This window comes from Falco biarmicus, chromosome 5 (assembly GCF_023638135.1).
Source record: "Falco biarmicus isolate bFalBia1 chromosome 5, bFalBia1.pri, whole genome shotgun sequence".
NCBI lineage: Eukaryota > Metazoa > Chordata > Aves > Falconiformes > Falconidae > Falco > Falco biarmicus.
The window spans coordinates 92,506,723-92,529,479 of record NC_079292.1 but is presented as its reverse complement, the minus strand read 5'-3'; the positions used below and the strand labels follow the sequence as shown (position 1 = coordinate 92,529,479).

Here is a 22,757-nt window from a genome sequence, read left to right as displayed (position 1 = left end):
ATCCCAGGGAACTTGCAACACTGAGAACAAGAGCAGGGGCCTTGTGCACATATCTTTTTGAGAAACACAATAAATTCTCAGTCCAAGACTCATGCAATTTTTTCTAAGCCAGACTTCCCTTCTTGCACTTCCCATATGTGCTTTGTGTAAAAACATCATAGATAATAAACAAGAATTGATTCAACTCACCAATTTCAAGGGTGACCCTGCCTTTTGAACAGAGTATTCGTAAATCCATCATACATTATAAGAACAAGAAAAAACTGCATATTCCAGGGAACTTTCCCCCCATACACTTAACAAGATAGATACAAGAAAAGTTAAAGATGCTTAATATGGAGACTGTTAATAGCTTTTGCTTTTTTCTATACATAATAAACAAAGAAGCCAAGTAGTCTCATTACACTAAAATAACTTCTGTATTACACACAAGGTCTGGTACAATGTTAATTGCTATTAGCATCTAAAAGAAAGACCGTCTGGACACTCTGCTAGGACAAAATCAATTAAATGAGTAGAGTAAATGCATACAGTGTTTAAATGGTAAAGATAAGCACAAGCCCAATTTTTTTATATTTCATGATGGGTAAATAAGTCAAATTGTTTTGAGGTATTATTATTTATTACTTGTGCAGTCATGCTGGGAACAGTACAAATACAGAACAAAGAAGTGGGCCTGGTCATAAAGAGTTTGCAATGAATTTTTTCCTCTGAAGCAAACACTTTATTAATATTTTAGTTAATTAATGAAAAAATATCTCTGAACAGTCTGTTCTTAGAAAATGTTTTGCTGTATTGGTCAGTATTTGGAAAAGATTAACACAATTTTAGGATTGTCACAATTTTTACAAAGCTTACATCGATAAGGGATGTTCCCACTTGCCATCACCTGTTCCACAAACAATCCCCAGGCAGCTAACATAACAAGTAAAATAAAAATGCTCCCATAATCAAGAACAGTTTGAAGAGTATGCAAAGAGTAAGAGTATTTTGTATACTTATTAACTTTGGTAAATTTTAGAACATTGGTATAAATTTTTAATTATCAGAACCTGAAAATGATATGATTATTGTGTTAATCTTGAGAATGTGCTTTAAGCACTTCTCCTGCTACCTTAAAATACGTTACTTCCTACTCTCTTTTTCCTCTAAAGTAAATAAATACCTAAAACTCAATTTCAAATAGAAAGTAAAATCCTACAGCAGCTCTGCTTCTCTGTTTGGATGGTAAATATTTACAAATGTAGTGATGAAAGAACTTTTAGCATGAGAGAACCAGGTTCAGATCCAGAGAAGTTCTTGGAATTCTAATTGTTCAGTCTTCAGAGACTTCTAGAAACCCTTGTGACTGTCCCATACTCCACCTTCAGCCATATCCTCAACCATAAATAAAGACTAAAAAAAGACAACCTTTTTGGAAAAGGAAGAAGAACGAGAATCTATGCTCAGCCTCCAGTCCCCTCCCACCAATAAGGATGTTCTAGGAGATTTCCTGATGAAACAAAAACAGAACTGGGAAGGCCTTCAGTAACCTTCATTATTAAGTGATGTCTCCTTCAGCCTAGAAGCTGCAGCCACTGAGTCTTTCCTAGTACCCATCTCCATTTATTGGCAGGAGAAAAGAAGAAGATTCTTCCCTCTCTGCTAACTTACATGTGTGGTTTGCATAGTAATGCACAGGATTTCCCTAAGAGCCAATCTTACATGAACAGGTCTTAGACCTCCAGTTTATTGACCTGTCCATTCAACATGACTGTGAGGCTGCTGGAGTAGACAAGGAAATACACTGAACAGAGGGACTAATAATGTAACAGTCCTTCTGTTTACAGCTTCTCAGATGTTGCCTACTAGAGACTGGCTAGTCATCTTACTAATGTGGGACTTGCTGAACTCCAGAGTTGTCTAATCTGGGACAGTGTGCTGAGAGCAGTAGGAGGAGAGCCTCTTTCCTTATGAGCTCAGTGGAAAAAATTTGCTACCATCAGCTGCTGAGGAAAGGATAACAAGAAAAGAAAGGTAGAGGAGGTCAGGTCTTTCTCTCACTGAGGACATACTTCTCTTCCTCCTTTTCCAGGCAGATTACCAGATGTGGCACTTCTTGTGTGGGTTCATTGGGGATCCACTGGGACAGTAGAAGTGCTTGGCAAAGTCCTGGCTGTTGCTGACAGACCCACAAACACGAAGTGGCAAAGGACTGTGAGGATCTGTGTTCAGGGAAGACTGTAGTTTCTCAGGATCCTGGTGTCCACACATTGCCTGAAAGGAGGCAAAACAGGAAAGTCAGTTTGACTGAAAGTCCTTGTGTGAACAAGACTTAAGGCTCCTCGTGCCTCCACCCATGTGACTGAGGCTGCTGGAGTAAACAATGAAACACACTTATGTGGGTGCCGACAATGTTCAGATTTTTCCTTTCACCACCACAATTTCTGACTGTTTTCTCTTTCCCTAAACTTCCTTGTTCCAATTTCCTATCTGAAAAGCCATCTGCTCTCTTTCTATACTGTGTAGTCCAGAACACAGGGAATTTAGACCACCTTGGAGTTTAGGCTCGTGCAACTTTGGACTCCATCTAAAATAAAGGTATAGATGTAGTCTCAGTGTCCAGATTCAGCATCTTAAGCAAAAGCAATGAGAGCTCATCAAGAACACAACATCTCATTACTACTTGAGAGATTGAGGGGAAGGTTATGTGACTTTACTGGTGTTAAACTAGCACTCCAAGTCTTCACTCTTGTGATTTCAGTCTTTATTCATTGATAAATTATGCAGTAGCTGCCAGATAGCCTCTGAAATGCAAATCTTGCCACCAAGACCCAATAATATGCGATTTCAGAACTGCTTTTCTACGTACTGCTCTGACCTAATGTCAATACATGCACAAAACTTTTCCCTTTGTACAATTACAGTGACTTACAAGGGTGTGACTTAGAAATCCAATGATCTATGATGAAGAACTCAACTGTACAGTTATGCACAACTACACAACTTGGCACAAATCCTTAAACCAGGTTCCCACAGAAATCCTGAACTAGGTGTACATGTACTTCTAGTTCTTTATCTCTAAATAACATTCTAAACTCTCTTTTTTCACTATCAGTCACTCAATGATACAACATCTAGTTATTCACCACAACAGAGAGGCAGATGAAGGAAGGGATGGAAAGAGACATGCCTTTTCCAGTAAAATTCCACTTTCCCTGTGTAACATTGCTCACAACAGCGAAAAATATACTCAGAAGCTGGCAATGAAGCATGCTTTCCCTGACACAGCTTATCGGCTACAGCTTAATTTTGGTAGATTTCAAAGCTTTGTAAAAGATATATTTGCAGACAAGCCCTTTGCTAGCTTTGAGATCCGTAACAGGTTAGGGGCCCTACATGTGAAATTTAGTTTTCTAAATAAGATTCTGCATCTCTCGGGAACATCGGACATTCCCAGTTCTGTGAATAAGAGGAAAAGTGATTAAATATTGAGAAAGACAAACTCTAATAATGTGGAAGACAATGGAGAGTGAGAGACATATGGCTAGCCTAGAATTCATTACGTGAGCAAAACTGAGGTAGAAAAGCTGGTCATGTGAAAGTCCAATCTTAGGTAAATCCTTCTCTTCTTTGTGCTTTTTCAGCCAATTCTTATAGGCCTGCGGAGAAAGAAAATTATTAATAAATCCCCCCTCAGACAGTGTCCCAAAACCATGTCTTCTGTCAATGAATTATATCAATCTAATATATAATAAATACGCAAATTTGTATATTTCTCTCCTCACTGGGATGCTCCCTGCTGCTGGCCATGCCCTGAATAACTCTAAGATGGGAGAATAACAATATAACCCCTTTCCTTCCCATTTCAGACGCTACCACACCCACACATTGTCATAACAGAAGATGGGGTGACTGCACCATGAAAGAATGAAAATTACTTTCAAAGCAAGTCACAAGTATTTGAAGAAAAATTAAAAGACTTTCTCCCTCCCAACATTCTTTGTGCAAGAACGTAACAAGTAACAATCTGTGACCTAGAGATCCCAGAGCACCCTGCATTCATGAGCTGCTTGAGCTGCTTGAGCAAATAAAAAATTCTCTCTAGACTAAAGCATTGCTGAAAACATCATTATGGGGTCATTTTACCACCACACAGAATTCTGGTTCATGTCTCACCTTAGATCCTCAGGTATAACATAAACATATAAATAATGACATGGTTTTGTGTGCATGACATAAATAGAGAAGTAAAGAAAGGCCCATCCCAGGACTGGTGAAGGGGAGAAGCGGTCTTACATGGAACTAGTGAGGTTATGAGCAAAGCTTTGTGAGGAACCTGTGTCTGGATTAGCAGAGGACATGCAGGACACATGCTGCACTGGCACAGGCGTGCAAGCAATCTCGAACTGGAGCAGCATGCAGGAGAGGGATGCAGCAGAGCAGTCTTGTGATATGGCCATTGAGTTATGTGGTAAGGCTGTGAGATTAGAGAATTAAGTAGACTACAATACCTGGTAAGCGATGGCAAGCCCTCCAGTGTCAGCTGTATTCTCCAACAGTGTAAAAGTACCATTGACCTTAAAGCCATAGCTTTCATACTGTTCAACCAAGCAGTCTATAGATTTCTGTAGTGCACTACTGTTGCATGTAGGACAGCCCCCAGGCAGCACTGTAGGGGGAAAAAAATCCTGGAAAGTAAAGGTATTCCTGGCATTCACCTGTATTCCTCACATTAACCACCGAGTCTTCTTAGTAGTCAGCATGGCCTGGAATGGGTTTTCCTTACCTTCATCTACCTTAATAATATATATATTATACATTTATATAAGGACCATGATTTCAGATGCCCTGAGGGAAAGCACCAGTGGGGACCCAGAAGAGCAAAGAAAGACACCACAGCTGGTACCCACCATAGCCATAGAATGTGTGAAGAAGTTCATGCGCCATGAAGACCCCAATGGCTCCGAAGTTCACAGCACTGAAAAATGAACATGAAAAGAGTGCTTTTGAAAAGAAAAAGAGGGCAGATGAACATTCTTTATAGCCACTGAGCACAACTGTGGGCTACACAGGAACATTCTATTCTGACAGCACACAGAAGCATTTTCTATTTATTGTCTCTCAGATGCGGTACACTGTAAAAATGCAGATACAAGTGTAAATTACTCTATTAATCTTTAAAATTGTACTATGGGCTTGCTTTAAAGTATTCATAGCTAATAAACCATCATAATAATGAAGAGTCTGTGAACAAGATTCTGCCTTTATTAACTCATATTTGTTATTGTTGGGGTATGGCCTTATTTACCCACTACGGGCTGAACTGCACAAACTAACTGCAATGGTAATCATACAAAAGCAGGATGGTTGGAGAAGCAATCTTGCAAAAGTTGTCTAATGAAAGACGATGCATAAAACTGGCAAGGCAAATTAAAATCATGAAAGTTTGATTACAGTTATTCTGGTCTAGCACTGGTGATCTCACTGCAAGCAAGAGATTGCACAAGAGACCTCCAGCAGTTCTTTCTAATCAGAATATATATGATTTATGCAATGAATTTACAGTCACACAAGAGTACACTCAAAATGCATTTCCGTAATATGAAATTATGAGCTCTTTCTTTCTTTACATGTACTGATTAACATTGCTTAAGCATGAAATTATTGTAGTAGATCATCACGGGGAACTCACTAGGAAGTGACAAAAAACAACTAATGCTTATCTTCTTTTAGAACTGCTCTTTCAGAAGCTCTGTAGCTGATAACTTGTAATTGCTGCCAGAGAAGCTGTGGATGCCTCACCATTGGATGTGGTCAAGGTCTCATTGGACAGGGCTTTGAGCAACCTGATCTAGTGAAAGGTGTCCCTGCCCATGGCAGGGCGATTGGACTGGTTAACTTTAAAGGTCCCTTCCAGCCCAAACCATTCTATGATTCTAGGATTCCATAACAATTGTATTGCTTTGCTGACTTCTTATTTTAAAAATTTCCCTTACAGTCATCTGATTTGGCTTTTGTCAGTAAGATTTAGGCTTTGGAGCATCATCTGAGAAAATGTTATTGTGCCAACTCACCAAAAGCTGTTCAAGTTTGACTTATTTCATTCGATGGGGATGACAGTGAGAAAAATATATTTTACTAACACTCAACAGAAAAGGATTAAGAAGTTGTAGACACTTTTTCAGAGAGGAAGGATATGGCAGGTGACAGCCCGTACCACTGGAAAATTTATTTTTTCCTGTTATTCTTTTGAGGTGTCTGGTTTTTCATGCTATAATGAATTCATTAAATACTGCAAGCGCTAGAAGATGTCATACAACTAGTGGTAGAAGATCATCATGGAGAAAATAATTGCTTTTAACTGAGACATGTTTCTTTCAAAATGCAGCCTCTTACCACAATGTGAGATTAGCTTTCAGTACAATGGGATTAGGAGAAGTTTCTATCCATTATTGTGTAAAAAAGGACATCAAATAATATTTTTACAGTCAACTGTTTTAAGTGCTTTTAATATCAGAAAAAAATCACTTAATAGATCTATTCCATATGATGAAAGAACCCAGCTCTAAGAGTGTAGCCCACAGAAGTGTCATTGTTGCAGGGGAAGACTCAGAATGAAAAATGTATTTCCTTTTTAGAAAAAGTTTCTTTAAAAAAAAGGAAGAGAAGAACTATGTTTGATCCATTTGAAAAAGACTTCTGATAAGAAGTTGCTCTGTGAGGCTCCTATTTTCTCTGCATTAGATTTCTATGGGTTAGATGCTGGAACTCTTGGAGTCTAGAAATTAGAGGCAAATGTAAAACATATTTTTTGCAGTTAAGCTACATGGGACTTCTGTCTTTTCGCTCTGGAGTAATATACTTGGCTTAGCTTAGCTTCGCCTAGATTCTGATTTTGTTCCAGCAGAGTCAATGATCACACTCTTTCAGAATTCATAAGGCAGTATCCATGTGGCTTTAGAAAAAGCTACTTTTTCCCCCTTTACAGTGTCATTCTGGGATGCAGTAAGAAAGAGGTTAAAGACAGACCCATTAAGGTTCTTCCTTGGAAACATGGTGCAGCCAAGGGCCTACATCCATCTTCCACCTTTGCAGACCCTCCATACCTGGGAAACTCCATGTGGAAAAAAGGGCTGCGGAACATTCCAGCAGGAAAGACCACCATGTGGTGCCTTATTGAGTAGTAAGAACGCACAGTCCAGGGGGACACATACCAGCTAGAAGCAGAAAAAGAGAAATGAGAGAATGTGTTAACTCCTTATCTCATACCTTGCTCCTTTCCTCCACTGGGCTTGCAAAAATGGTCTCCTCAATACAATTATTCATACAGCAGCAGCAAATGATGAAATTCACATTGTCTGGTGTTAAAGGTGTTTGAAATAAACCTTCACTTGTTTACAGATGGTCAGACCTATTAGCTTAACTTTCACACACATTAGGGGATTCACTCTCACAACTTCAAGGCTTTTTTAAGCAGCATGCAGCAATGCAGCCTTGCAGCAAAGGACAACAGCATCTTGTCTTGGATTAGAAGCGTTGCTGGCAGGTCAAGAGAGGTGATTATGTCCCTCTAATCCAGGACTGGTGAAACCACAGCTGGAAGTACTGTGTCCAGCTCTCCCCACCTCCCTGCCCGTCCCTCCTGTCCTGTCCCTCCTTCCTCAGAAGAAGAGAGACAGACATTTAACTGAACGCAGCCCTGAGTGATCTGATCTAGCTGACCCTGCTTTGAGCAGGACAGTTGGACTTGAGGATCTCCATAGGTCACTTCCAACCTCAGTTAGTCCACAAGTGCATGATTCTGTTATATTTTTCAGATCAGTATCTGTCACTTACTTATCCTGTGAGTGATTCTGAAGGAGTTTCAAGTAGGAATTTTCCCTCAGTACTTTCAAGCAAGCCACCACATTGAGGAAAAAAGTGTCTTCATTTATCTCCAACTGAGGGAAGAGACAGGTAATGTGACTCATAGGGCATGAGTGAGAAGTGAATTAGTATGAGAAAAAGTCTCATGGGTCAAAAAAGGATTCATCAAAAAACAAACCAATGGAATACTTGTGGGTTTTCTCCCCCAGTTCTAAAGATCTTCAGTTTAAGATATGACAGGAATGTTATCTGCAGGCCGAACAGAACATACAAGGAGGTAACAAACAATCTGTATCAGGCCAGCCACTCTGAATAGGAGACAGCACAGGCAACAGTACAGAAGCAACAGATAAAGGTTCTGTGGGCCCATATGTTCCCAGAAAATGAACAGTAGGAAATTATTATTGTTCCAGAGGTCATAGCCTCTTTTAGCAGCAGATAAGATAGCAGTTGGTACAGGTAAACTGCCAATAATGAGGCAGGCATGTTTACATTGTATAGCTCACATTCTGGTATTCCAGGTTCACTTTGGCAGACTGGAGTATGTGAGCTGGATAGCCAATGTCCACTTGTAGTTTGGAAACCTAAAATTATAATAAACAAACAAACAAACAGACAAACAAAAAGAAACATGACCGATGGGAGGCTTTACATTCTAGAAGTCCTATTTAAACTCTATTTCTAAACAACCTAAATATAATCTGTGAATCAACCCTTCAAAATGACAGCTACTCTGTTTCAACAAGACTTCTACTCTTGCTACTCTGCTTTCTTAACTCAATGACCTGAGGTCTAATGTTATTCTACTCTGCTTTTTTTTTTAGAGCATAGTTTTTATCTGTGGACAAATAAACAATGAGCCTTTCTATGCCTACACATCAACGTATGACCACATGTGTGTGATAGCACTTGCAGACACCACATACAGTTTGCACCGTGTACAAGACATCTATTTAAGGCTGTGTGCCTGTGGAAGCAGGTGGAATATGTGAAGGTGCAGGCCCCTTCCTTTCCTTCTCCAAAGACTTCAGGGAAAGGAACGCCTCAGCAACTCCTGCCTTCTGCACTCACCAAGACTTTAGCCTCTTGGCGGGTCTGTTCATCCATCCATTCCAACTGATCCAGTTGGCCATAGAGAGCATTTTGGATTTCAGAGAACATCTGCTCAGCCTGCCACGGAGAAAAGAAGGCACATTCAGGACTACAGAAAAACATTGCTCAGGCTTAGGTACCATCACTCCATGTTCCAGCAATTCAGCCACAGAATAACTGGGGGGAAATTCCTTTTCTTGTGATGAAAGAGGAGATTTCAGTTTCTACAACGATTTAGGTTGAGTTATTTGGCATTCAGTGGTTCCTCACAGGGCTCACCATTCTCTCCCATACACCTTTTCATCTTGCCTCTCATGGTAACTTAGGGAAACATAATTCTTTTTTCATTCAATCCCTGCAGGGATAGGAATGGACCAGATGACTGCCCCACTTTTTAATGAAATGAAAATTCAGTATCCACAAGTATTTCATGCTGGTGTCTCCCTTTCCACAGTTATGGCAATCTGAGTCTCTTCACAAAATTATGCTTTGTTCATTCAGCTTTGTGCTTCACTACACATAGTCTTAGTTTTCCCATTAACTTTTCTTGGGATTACTTACTCTTGTCACTTTTTACACTGCAAACTCTTTACAAAACCTAGCACCTACATTAACTTCCTTCAAAAGAAAAAGGAACGCTAATCATCAAAGGAAAAAAATATATCTTTTTCCACACTGCAGGCAGGTGTTCCTTTTACTGTGGATCTACTCAGAATGTTTTGGCATTGATTTGTTTTTGTACAACTGGTCATACAATGGTTTAATGGCTTTGCAGTTGAAAATCTTATTTGATATGTCAGATTGGTAATGAATACTGTTAATACTGCCATTCCAGGAAGCACAGGGAGACTGCATGCATTTGTAGGGCTGTCATAGATATTGGTGCTGCACACATGACTTTGCTAACAATTGAGATAAAGATATTTTTTAATAATATTTTAACATAGGTTATTCTAGAAATGACAGCAATGTCTTGGTCTGACATCTTTCATACCCAAAATAGGAGGTGAAGTGTGTAAGTATGGGAATATGTAAAAAGGTATAAAACCTACACATGATTTTGCTGCCTTAATGTGGTCTTAAACTGGCATGCCAAAAAAAGAAAGAAGTGAAGCTGAGCTCTGCTTGATGGTTAAGAGGATGAATACCTACAAGTTTCTTGGTCTGCTGAGGGAAAATTTCTTGCACAATCATCTGCCCTAGAACTGGCTCAAAGAAAGAGCTGGTATCAGTCAAGCACTTCCTCCAGCGCTCAGTTGGGACCTGTAAGAACAGAGAAAGAAATAAAGACATGAGAGTGAGGCCAAAGAGATAGGAAGACAGTAAAAAGATATGTAAACATGCAGTCAGTATCAAATACGCCGCTATCTAAAAATGACAGCAGTGAGTGATAAGTAATGTAGTTCCATTTAGGCTACCTCAGAAAGCTTTAATCAAGTAGAAGACTGATTTTCTTACGATTTACTTCACTTACTTCCACACAAGATGAAGTTCACATGCTAGCTGACACCCCATGATACAGTGCACTTAGCTCTCTAAAGTTTTGTGTCATGTCTACTCCCACATTTCTTTTGAGAAAAAGGAAGCAGTTAATGCCCTAGGGCAGGGGTCCTCAACCTTTTTAACCAGGGGGCTGGCACTCGGATGACATGTCAGGAATCATCTGTGGCTGCTTGGTTTCCCCTGCCAGCCCCCAGCGGGTGTGTTTGTGTGTGGGGGATGGTGGTTCTTTAAATACCGGGAGCCGGATTGAGGACCCTGGGGGGTGGTGGTGGTGGTGGTGGTGGTGGTGGTGGTGGTGGTGGTGGTGGTGGTGGTGGTGGTGGTGGTGGTGGTGGTGGTGGTGGTGGTGGTGGTGGTGGTGGTGGTGGTGGTGGTGGTGGTGGTGGTGGTGGTGGTGGTGGTGGTGGTGGTGGTGGTGGTGGTGGTGGTGGTGGTGGTGGTGGTGGTGGTGGTGGTGGTGGTGGTGGTGGTGGTGGTGGTGGTGGTGGTGGTGGTGGTGGTGGTGGTGGTGGTGGTGGTGGTGGTGGTGGTGGGGGGGGGGGTGGGGGTGGTGGGGGGGGGGGGTGGGGGTGGGGGGGGGGGGTGGGGGTGGTGGGGGTGGTGGGGGGGGGGGTGGGGGTGGTGGGGGGGGGGGTGGGGGTGGTGGGGGGGGTGGGGGTGGTGGGGGTGGTGGGGGTGGTGGTGGTGGTGGTGGTGGTGGTGGTGGTGGGGGTGGTGGGGGTGGGGGTGGTGGGGGTGGGGGTGGTGGGGGGGGTGGTGGTGGGGGTGGTGGTGGTGGGGGTGGTGGTGGGGGGTGGTGGTGGGGGTGGTGGTGGGGGTGGTGGTGGTGTATCCGTCCCATGGGCTGTAGTTTGAGGACCCCTGCTCCAGTAAGAGTAAGAGTCACAAATTTGAGAGACTCCATCCAGATGAGGCATCAAGAGAACATCCAGAAGGCATGTCCTGGTGTGTTCAGCTGCTGGGGAGTCTGAAGAAGATGGTTAAGGGCTAACTCACCATTCTAGATCCCATTTTTCCATAAAGAATCTTAGATAGCTCCAGGCGTGCATCTTGGAATCTACTGTCAAGGGCTGGTGAGAGATTCCCAACCAGACAAACAATCATATAAATGTGAAGGATCCTGTAGGAAAATGACATTTAAAAAGACTGAAGATTGAAGGTTGGTCACAATAAACACAGAGGCGTGGCAAGTATCAGAGGAATAATTTAATGCAGAGGAACTCCAGTAACCTGAACAATGACAATGAAGTACTCTGGATGGGCTACACCTGGGGCTGAGTCAACCAAAGAAATGCTCTCCCCAGAACACTGATGACTCAAGGGGTAATTGCCTGCTGGGGCACAGGATTCTTTGTGGGAAGCAGGAGAAAGAGTGTTTTTAGGACTGGGTGAAACTTATAGAGTATTTTGAGGGGTCTGTGGGATTCGTTAAGACTTATTATGGGATGTTTATGGGAAGGACCAAAGGCAGGGAAAGGGAAGGGATCATGGTGTATTGGGGGAAACACGTGTGGGAAAGTGGAGAGGAAAAGTGGTAAGAGGGAATGGTTGAGCATAAACTCGTGGCTTGCCTGACTGAGCCTTGCACATGGTCACCAGAATCTGTCCTATCTTATTAAATGCTGTTCTTAAATAACATTCTGTTCTCAGTGTGTGGGGATGGGACTGGATACTGGAGAGACAAGGAGTCTGAGAGTTGCCTGCTGGAGGGACTTTGGTTCAGGCTAGCTGCTGGAGACAGCACGGGTCTGAGGGTTGGCTGTTGGAGAGACTAGCAGTTTGGACCAGCTGCTGGAGAGATCTGCCTGTATATGTGTGTTTGTAACAGGAAGGTACCAGAGTACCAGCAACCAAAGTGGTGCTGCAGGACTCGGGAACTCATACATCCAGGTGCCAGCAGCTGTGGACACCAGGGGATCTGGCCCCAGCTTCTGGACAGACTGAATATCTGAGACCAGCTACTGGAGTGATCCTTACTGTGTATGTTCATATATATATTTCACTAGTATAGACCAATACTGATCAGCTGGAGAGGAGGAACAGGATCAGGCTGTCTGGGCTGTTCATGTTTGTATGAATGCTATGCATGGGTGGGTGCCAGTAAAGGCACTCTGTTCCATCTCTGTTCATCTGTGTGACACCACATACATTTGTATGTGTGTACATATATGGTGTGTGCATGTGCAAGTCTATTTGGAATATATGCTAAGCCTTAGTACTGGCTAAACCTGTGGATACAGAGCCACGGCACCCTTGCAATCATTAGGCTACTGGATTCAGCAGGCTTTAACATAGGCCTCTAATATTTCTTGAGGCGTGAACAACTAAAACCAGAGATATTGACTCCTACCTTTTCTTGTGCCACTGTTTGATGAGCTGTGACATGCCTCTTAAGTAATCCATGTCATGCACTGCAACTGGCTGAGAGAGGTTCATTGGCATAGGGTGGAAGACAGCCTGGAGACACGACAGCCAGTCAATAGCAGGTGCCTTTTCCTAGAAGTAAAATGGAGCTTACATGCTGAACTATGGATCCAAGAAATACCTGGGATAGTCTCCCTAATACTGTGTAAAGAGATACTTCCAACAAGTTAAACTGCTTTCATAATGTGGGTATTGATTATAGTAGAAAAGGACAATTGCCTTTTTTTATCAAATTAGCACTGGGGAAGGGGTGGGCCTGAAAAATCCAACTGCTGTCAATAAAAGATCGTAAGTTAATAGATTATTTAAAGCTCAACAGACTTCAAGTTGCAAAGGAATAGTATCTAAACAGACTGTCTCATATCTGTTTTAATCTAGATCTTAGGAATGTCTATGTATGAGCCACATGGAATTGTGTTGCTCGAGTTCGAAGGCATAGATACCTGTAGCTCCCTAATGGTAGTGCGAAAGAACAGCATCCCCCTCTGCTGTCTTTCCTGCAGTGGGGTGACAACTCGCTGGAGGTTAGAGATGAAGGATAAAGTAAGGGAAAAGGAATCAGTGGGATCATCCAGTGGCCCTCCAAGTAGGCCCCCCAATTTCCTCAAATATGAGAGATACACACGGAGAACCTGCAATACAAAGCATATGATCAGCGGGAGAAACATGACCGAAAATTAGTCACCCCACCCATCCAACCACCTTGGCCATATAAGCTTCAATTTTTCAAAACCACTGCATCCCTGTACCTAAAACTGTCTTCTTCACTGCAACATCCTCATGTAATTCTTCATGTGGAATCAGTTTGCCAAGTACAGCTTCTCTCTCAGTGAAGAACACTGAATTCTCAAGAGGTTATTTTTGTCCCAGCTTACAATTACATTAAATACCAGAGTAATTTTGGGGATGTAGGCCTGCCTTTTCTGAAGGCAAAGGAGAGATGTGTAGTAATACAATGAACCAGTATTTTTGATGGAAACAAAATGCCAGAGTCTTACTTCTATGTTTATGAGGTATCAAAGGAATGCTTGTGATGGGTAGACAGGGTTTTTGGGTTTTTTTGAGGACTTCTCTGAAAGTCAGACCGAGAAACTGAAATAAACTCAGTTTTTATAAAGTTCAGAAAAATTACAGAGCTCTGATTAAATTAATTTTGCTGCAATGACTCCCAAAGTCAAAGAGCTTTTTTCCCCTGCTTAGGTTAAAACATTTTAAAATAACTTCTAAAATGCTAGTTACCCCTCCCCCAATACACAGATTTAAAGTTACAAAGCCTTTCTTTGGATGGTATTTTTTATAAATGTTCATTCAAGGTGGAACCTAGAGGGAAGCCCAGGTTCATGTTATTTAGCAAATACAAATTTGAACTATAGCATTCTGTTTCTACACTAGGAGTTGTAATCCTGGCATATAAAATGATTTGCACTTTACAAACTACCTTTTTGGAAAAGTAGAGACTTTTGTAAAGAATTCCTTCTGGAGACATTTTCAGAGGTCAGTGACTGTAACCCACGGAAACAGACCACTCTGAGCCAGGAGGCATTTCAAGGAAATTCCTACACCAAATACCTTTTTACCTTTCTTCAGCCTCTGATATGTTACCTCAAGATAATTTTGTTCTTTGATTTTACTCTCAGGTGGCATCTCAAACTCAGGATGATCAATCTGCAAAAAGGAGTAAAGGAAAAGCATCTCACTATTTTCAGAAACACTAGAAATGTGAGAATATGCTTAACAGGCTTTGTTAATTTCTGTGTCTTACTTTTACTTTTGGAAAATGTTTGCTAAGTAATTTTTGTGGCTCTGTCATATTCTGCAGCTCATTTACAAGCTCATTACAATCTGCAGTGACTGATGGTCAAATGTAAACCACATTGAATATTTCTACATGATGTAGTGGATTTGGCTGACAGAGAGTTAAGTTTCTTCATAGCAGCTCGTATAGGGCTGTGTTTTGGATTTGTGATGAAAACAGTGTTGATAATGCAGGAATGTTGTAGTTACTGCTGAGCAGTGCTTACACAGAGCCAAGGGCTTTTCTGCTGCTCACACCATCCCACCAGTGAGTGGGCTGGGGGGCACAAGAAGCTGGGAGGGGACACAGCTGGGACGGCTGACCCCAACTGACCACCGGTGTTTGCCATACCATGACATTGTACTCAATAATAAAAGTGGGTGTGAAGGAGGTTGGCAAGGGCTGCCATTGCTTGGGAACTGGCTGGGCAGTGGTCAGTTGATGGTGAGCAATTGGTGGGTTTTGCATCTATTCCTTTTTTACCTTATTGTTCTTTTTTTCCCCCTTTTTTCCACTATTAAACCATCTTTTTCTCAACCTGTGAGTTTTCACACTTCTATACTTCTGATTTGGGGTGGGGGTGTGAACAAGCAGCTGTGTGGTGCTTAGCTGCCTAGCAGGTTTCAGTCACAACAGTGAGCTGCAAAATTCATAGTACACTGTGTATTAGACACTTAGCACTCAGAGTCCGTTATTGTACTAGTCATACCAATCAGCATTAGAAGAAACAGTCCCTTCCACAATGAAGTACAGTCTACACTGTCAGGCAGGAGAAGTGAGAAGAAGTAAGCAATTTATTCTTCCTTATCTGCTTATTTCCAGAAATAAGTGCTTTTTATGTCATAAAATCAAGTTTACTGAAATTTAGGGAAAACTTTCTTCACAGAAGAACATAGGCTTAAATTCAGCAAGTTTGGGTCTCATGGGCCATGTAATTGACTCTTTATTCCCAGTGCTTCCTGAAAAATTTCTTTCTTTAACCTGCTTACCTGAATAATATTGGTCTTGAGGTCAAAAGGACTGGGTCCTACATGGACTCTGAAAAAGGGAAATGTGCTGTATCTGCCCATGAGAGTCCGAAGAGTTTCATTAAAGTCTTCTGCTTTCCCTGCACCTGTCATATTCCATCCACCAACCTAGAGAGGGGGAGACACAGCATGACAGCAGGTGAGAAAAACACTTGTTTGGTCCATATTTACAAAATAATTTTTCACTTCTATGAGCTCAGTCATTATGACAACTGAGAAGCAACAAAGCAAATAGCAACAGGGAAAACTCATGAAGAAGTCTACATACCCTGTTGGCTTTAAAATGACCTGATACTTTCACCTAAGCAAAGCAATGAACTGCAAAATGACACAGGGAAAAGGAATGGTATTCAACAGAACAAGTTATACAGGAAAAAAGCAGGAGAAGGTGAGACGAAAAAGGTCTCTGTTCTAAAGCCATCCAGAAGGACAGCCAGGGATCAGGGATTACAGGTCCCACCTCCCTGACAAGCAGATTTGCAGATAGACCTGCAGTCACTGTTCCTTCTGCTGGAAGGTTCTGCATCCTCCTTGGAGATAGGGTGTAATCACATTTAGCATGGCAGCCATGTACAACCATCCCTGGCACTGAGAAGAGTCTCCCAGAATGGAAAGAAAAGCATTTTCCTCTTTAAACAAGCTCCCCTGAAGCCTGGAGTAGTGGATGGCCATCACATCTCAGACACAAAAATTTCACCCATTTTGCAAGATGATCCTTGATCTGGAAGTTGGATCCTATTGAACTGAGCTTCTGAGATTAAAAGTGATCCCTCTTTGCAGTCTTGGTTGTTGTTCAGTCCTGAAGTAATATGTAAGGTCATGAGGAATGATTCAGATACCTGATGTCAGAAAATCACATCTTGAAACAGCATTTAAAGCTAGACTTCTGATTTAACACCTAGAAGTTGTACTGTGAACCATGAGCTTATTTCAGGGCCAGCTGCCAGCAAAATTCCAATATGTAGGGCCATATGATCCTAACTTCCTTTTCCCTGCAGGAATTACCTTCTAAAGGGAGAGGAGACAGCAGAAACATTCACCTGATTTAGGAAGTCCTTCAATGGTTGAGTTCCTTGGGATTCTATCCGTTGCGTATCCATACAGGATCGATAGAACCGGATTGCTTTCTCCTTAGCTGAGCCTCTTATCCCAGACTGTGGGGCCTCTGAGGAAAAAAAAAAAATAATTTGGGACAGTATTAGAGCACAGAAAGCTGTGAGAAAATATTATACTGTGCTTTGATTCAGAACAATTTAGTAAATACATCCACACTTTCCATGGTCACTCAAAGCAAGAGACCTTCTAGTGCCATGACCCTTCCTGAGGCCAAATACATGAGTTTCTTTGCATGGGAACAGGGGCACAAGCAGAAGGTGGTACACATCTGGGCTTCAGTCCCACTTGGAGTCAGGACACATGACCAGAGCGCACATTCAGACAAGCACAGTGTCTGCTTTTACAAGGCAACAGGAAATGGTTTGGGCTGCTGTCAGAATTTTAAAGTGTGACTTTCATCTGTTAGATTTGGTAAAGGGTACTAAAATGTTTTAAATGCAGCTGTTGTAATATGATATGATCAAGAATAAATCTGTACATGTAAGATTGTCATACACAGAAGAATGAAGAGGCTGGACACAGTCCCTGTTAGGAATGATTGTGCTCTCAGTTAGTATTCCCAGCTCTGACTGAGGAAGATGCTGAAGGTAACACACCAATCATCTGTCCCTACCTAAGAGCCTTTTCAGGATCAACTGGTTTTCTTCCAACAACACATCAAATACATTTAGTGATTCTTCTGTGGTTCTGTTTGAGTGTTTGCCTTCCCAGCTGCCACAGGCATATTTGTAGAAATCCTCACAGGGGTCTATAGTGTCATTCCTAGAATTCAGGAGTCTGGCCAACAGTGTAAGACCCAGCTCGGCATCACAGGATCCTGGGCAGGAAGTAAATAGGAGAGAACTGAACAGTAACAGTGGAGAGTGAGAACAACTCCAAATGAAAAAATGAGAAGTTATCTGTGGGACATTTCCCCTGAAAGATTTAGTTTTGGTACAAACCCCTTTGCATGCAGAATGTTGAATTCCATGTAAGTTTTTGCTGAATATGCAACAAAGCGTGCTCTTTCACTTCACAGGAAGACTGCCTTTGCACATTACAAGGGAGATACTTTGAATAAAGGACAAGTAATCAGTCCAGAGATGGTGTCCTTCGTTCATACTGCCTAGGCAGTCACAGGTTGGATTATTCTGCCTTCTCGGTGTATTTTCTCTGAATCAGCCAAATCTGGCCAAATGATAAGCAAGAAGCAACTGATGGTGTCAACGTATGGAGCAAAAGAAGGGCAGAGCACAGAGAAAATAAGAAGCCAAGTTTAAAATGTGGAGGGAGATGTTCATGTACGGGAAACTTTTCTCAGCAATCACATCTGTTAAATCAGGACAAAGACTTTCTAGTACATCTTGCTTTGATCTAAAACTCCCTTTATCTAAACTGCTGTAGATCACTGGGTATGTGTTCTCATCTTGGTTCAGTGTCTTGTATCAACATCAGTTCAGATCAATTATTTACTGAGATAAGCTACTTGTAAATCAAAGTAAAGCATTCTATACTATGGTTTCAACAGTTGACATGGTAAAAGGTAGGCAGAGTAGAAGCAGACAAGATCTAAATTAACAGTTTTCCCTCGGTCTATGTAGGTTTCCAACACATAACAGGGGCAAAAGAATAATAGTACATGAAGAGTCAATGATTTATTTTTGAGCAGGGAATGTGTGTATCCACCAATGTAATTGCACTTTTAGTACCAAGCATTCCATATGCATAAACATTTACATGGACCGTTCTTCAGATAGTCCTTTAGCAAATTTGAAAGGCAAATTAATATTTCTGGGCTATGCTCACAGCTCCCCCATTAGTGAGGGACTGTAGCTTTTCTTTTGATACTATGACTGCACTGATCTGTACTAGAAAACTAGGACTAGACTTACTAAGTCAGAGACAAAAAGGTGGAGGAGGAGCTCCAAATTTCATATTCAGTCCAGTTTCCTGGAGGTGACTACAGACAGAGCATGACATGATGATAAGATGCAAGCAATATAATGATGCTTTCCCTCAAAACTGGGCCCAGGCATACTAAATGGCAGGCAGAGAAGGAGGACAAGTTTGGGGTTCCCTCCCCACTATGACCCAAGGAAGATACAGAATAGTGTACCTTTTTTACAATTGGTGTTAGGATTCTTTGAGATACTGAAAATCTGATTCTTAAGAGAGATGCGAAGCCTAATACACAATGGAGGCATCTAGGAGAGAAAGGGGTCTTACAAATGGGGTGGATGAGGAAGCAGGGAAAAGGATATCCCATCTTATACCTAGACCACAAGTCATCATGATGTAGGTGACAAGCAGTGTAAAGCCAAGGAGAGTACTGAGAAGAAGTGTACACAGAAGTAGGCTTTTCCCCTGAAGGCATCGTTCTTTTGTTGCACCTGTTCTCAGCTGCTGGTCACAGGTCTGAAGAGAGAAAAATAAGACAAAAAATGAAGACAGAAAAATTAATATTAAAGCTAGCACTGGTCATATACTCTGTCTTCCATCTAATCTACTAGAAAATCACTTGCAGGACTACTGCCAGAATACCAACAGTCATCCAAGTCATCTAGGTGACTCTATTCCAAGGGGCTTTCTCACCTCCTTCGTTTCCCTGTCTTTTCCAGCTACAACTGTTGAACAGTGTTATGAATAATGCATTGAGAAGCCAGCTTGCCTTGAAGAGGTCTGTCCCGCCATAGTTCCTTTTGGTTTATGCACCTTGCATACACCTCCTGAAGATATCAAAGCCTTTTTGAGCCCATAAAGCTAATAACAGGATGGCTAGGACTGGTCATTCTTTATTCTGTTACAGTCTGGCAACCTGGGCACTAATTTCTTATTCCTCCTGAAGAAATAGCTCCTGGATCCTAAGCACTCTAGTCCAATTCAAGCAGGAGAAAAGACTTGCCCTAGTCTAAAAACTGCAGTAAGTCACAGAGAAGATGTTATATACAGATTTTATCTCACTTTAATTTAGTTGTGTTCATAATCTAGGTGTGTCTCTTTAGCCAGTGGAGAAGGCCAGGCACCTTATGGGGACAGCTCTGTTTTAGACATCTGCCTTAGAATGAGCTGAAGTGTCCTGCCCAGTTACCTGTCTTTTTCTCTGTTGACTATGAAGGAAGCTAGCTGACTATGTTAGGATACACCTCTGATGTCTACCTGAATAAAGTTAGATAAAGTGACATTTACTTTATGTGTCCACTGGTTCTACCTACTTTGATGTACATAAGAGGGCAGAACAGCAGATTACAAAAGAACAGATCAGGAATGGACGCTGGTAATATAAGGAAAGGGAAAGAACTGGGGAAAAAAAAAAAGTGGAATAACTGAATAAGAATATACAGTGAGAAAATGGAGGCAAAAGGGAGAAAAGCAGAAGATAATGGAAAACCCGAGAGGAACAGGGATAGAGAAGAAATAGTACAGCAAGCAAGGAGCAAAACTCATAGGTGTAAAACTGATGGGAGTGCTAGTTGGAGAGTCTTACATGCCAGTGTCAGGGCCAGTCCCAACAGCCTCAAGCTTAGCTCCCTGTGCTCAAGCCTGGTTCTCCAATAAAAGAAAGCTGTTTGGGAAACCTTGACAGCCCTTGGAACTCTTTGAGAAAAAGCTAGAAGCAGCCTCGGTGGAGGTGCCCACTTCTTCACCCAGGAGCTGCTTTATGCAGCTGCCGTGCATGATCTCCACCTGAGCTACGCTGCAGCAGCAGTTGTGCCTGCAGCTGGCTGTGTAACCCACTGCCCTGGTCCTGACCTTCCTGCAGACCCGATTCTGCAGGTTTGACCTTGGTCCTGCCTCCTTGCAATGGACTTGCCTGGCAATCTGCATTCTTGGTTCACCCTGGCTACTGCCACCAGACCTGCCTCACCCGCTACCCCCATTCCCATGCTGTGGGGGTGTACCCCTTGCTGATGAAGTCTTTACTTTTTGCCTGCCTTGTCATGACTCTCAGTTGCTAGACTGCCTACCCTGCTGCTCCCTTACATGCAGTAGGTAAACCGCATTTGTCACTACACTCTGTATCTGTCTTCTTTTCCACAAAAACAGAAAACAGATCTTTACAAAAATCACAAGAAGAAATGAAGCAAAGGAAAGCCAAGGAAATTAATAAGTCTGCTGTTAATGATCTTGCCTAATATACTATGTACAATTCCTGTACAAAAATATTAGCAGAACAGAAAACACAGAAAGAAACAGAAAAATGGACCTCATAATTTTATATTTTTCAAATGTGCATTTTATTCAGTCATTAACAGAAGCCTCTCAAGAGCAGACGTTAGCTTACTTGACTCATGGAAAATGCTAACAAGGGTTAAGTGCCTAACAGCTTTTCTCCCTTTTAAAATACTATTCTCCTGACTTCTTTAGGCAGGATGCAGAATAACTAAATGGAGAGCAAGTACATACAAGTGAATCCTGGCATTAAAAGATGCTAGATACAGAACATGATCATACTGGCAAAATACAGTGTAGGAAATATAAAGCAGGAAATCCAAATTCCTTTCATACACCCCTTGTAGTAAAAAAGCTCTCAAGTAGAGACTAAGTATCATGACCTAACAGTATGGCAGGGAAGTGAGTGAAAGAAAATTTGCTTGGCTGAAAAGGAATAAGAAAAAGTATTCTCCAACATGCAAGCCCTCATCTCTCACCATTTGGGAGAGAGTGAATTATTTACATTCACAATGCTCCAGATTTCTCTACTGCAATGAACATTTTGCTTTTCACATTGAAAATCTGACCTATTCCTAGTACAAAATATTGGTAAGTTTGCAGTTCTTTGGTTTCATGTTATCAGAGGACATCTGTTTCTCTCTTTTGAGTAAGATATGTCATGGCTGTGGAGATCCTAGCAAGACAGTGGTATTTTAAGGTTGTCACAGCAATTTCTGCTGAAATCCCAGTTAACAGTAGGTCTATATTGGGCTTATACATTATGTTCGTTTTGAAATGGGAAGTGCATTAAATAATAGTTTTTTTATAAAACTGTAGGAGAGCTAGACTGTCCCCCTCAAGAACCCAATGTGAAACAACTAGTGAAGTAGCTGGCTGAGCACAGCATACGCCAAAAGAAGAGACAAGGGTGGAAATTGGTTGTGTGCCTCTACTTGGAAACTGTATTAAGGTTTGTGTTACGTGAGCCATAAGGATAAACAGTGTTCTTCAAACAGTCCACCTTCAACAGGAATGTCATTCTAATCTTTACTCTGTTACTGGGGATGAATTTGAGAGAACTTGTGGACTTACATAAACCAAGAAAATAGAGGAAGGCAGTCATACTTAGTTTTCCCTTATATCTTTTCCATGACAACAGCTTAAAGAAAACCATACAAACACCTGCTCTTTCAGTACTCTTGTCAAGATACTGACCTGGGCAATAGCCCTGTCAGAATCCTTGTCTTGTGTGACCTCCACTTTTATGCCACAAATGGACTAAATGTTTCACAGGCACCGAAAAACAGAGCCCTTCCTAATTCAGAGACCCTTGGTCGAGGAAGTATGCATTTGACTGGATGGAACTGGAGATGGGATATAAACACTTCTCACGCTCAGGATGCAGGAGCATTATACACTTGCAGGAAGCAGAAGCACTTTATTGTGGTGTGTTTTGAGGCTTGGCTGCCTCAGCCAGCATGCTCCACATAAAGGGACAAGTGAATAGTTTGAACAAGCCTGTGGAACAGAATAGAACGCCTTTAAGCTCTGACAGAGGTTTTCCATATGGGCCTCGATTATGAGTAAGTGAGAAGGATGATTCGTATTTGCATGAAGTTGAAGGTGAATGTAATTTCCACTACAATTTCAGTTTTTTCATGCTTTTCTTTGAAGAATGTGCAAGTGCTCAGATTTAAATGGCTTCACTGTAGCTAAGTGAGATCAAATGCCTGTAAAATGACTAAAAGCTGACTTATAATTGTCCTTAATTATAAAATGAATAGTTTTGAATTTGTGTACTACATGAATCAGCCAATTCA

General features: G+C 41.7%; 1 protein-coding gene across 15 annotated transcripts in view; it reads right to left on the bottom strand.

Moving 5' to 3' along the window:
• Window positions 1–325: 325 nt before the first annotated feature.
• Window positions 326–22,757, bottom strand: part of KEL (Kell metallo-endopeptidase (Kell blood group)) — a 40,699-nt gene continuing 18,267 nt past the window's right edge. For 4 of the 15 annotated variants that reach the window (XM_056339057.1, XM_056339059.1, XM_056339061.1 and 1 more), the window contains 16 exons: window positions 17,420–17,623; window positions 16,731–16,855; window positions 15,652–15,798; window positions 14,437–14,532; window positions 13,311–13,499; window positions 12,794–12,939; window positions 11,440–11,563; window positions 10,093–10,203; window positions 8,920–9,018; window positions 8,355–8,432; window positions 7,819–7,922; window positions 7,089–7,199; window positions 4,893–4,960; window positions 4,494–4,651; window positions 3,546–3,641; window positions 326–2,256 (listed from right to left, as the gene is read on the bottom strand). In XM_056339057.1, the coding sequence (XP_056195032.1) occupies window positions 2,080–2,256; window positions 3,546–3,641; window positions 4,494–4,651; window positions 4,893–4,960; window positions 7,089–7,199; window positions 7,819–7,922; window positions 8,355–8,432; window positions 8,920–9,018; window positions 10,093–10,203; window positions 11,440–11,563; window positions 12,794–12,939; window positions 13,311–13,499; window positions 14,437–14,532; window positions 15,652–15,798; window positions 16,731–16,855; window positions 17,420–17,623 (2,033 nt within the window). In that variant the 3' untranslated portion in view covers window positions 326–2,079. Of the gene's footprint in view, window positions 2,257–3,545; window positions 3,642–4,493; window positions 4,652–4,892; window positions 4,961–7,011; window positions 7,200–7,818; window positions 7,923–8,354; window positions 8,433–8,919; window positions 9,019–10,092; window positions 10,204–11,439; window positions 11,564–12,793; window positions 12,940–13,310; window positions 13,500–14,436; window positions 14,533–15,651; window positions 15,799–16,730; window positions 16,856–17,419; window positions 17,624–18,901; window positions 18,990–19,058; window positions 19,201–22,757 lie in introns of those variants that run through there. The other 11 variants (XM_056339063.1, XM_056339064.1, XM_056339065.1 and 8 more) reach the window with 9 other exon arrangements.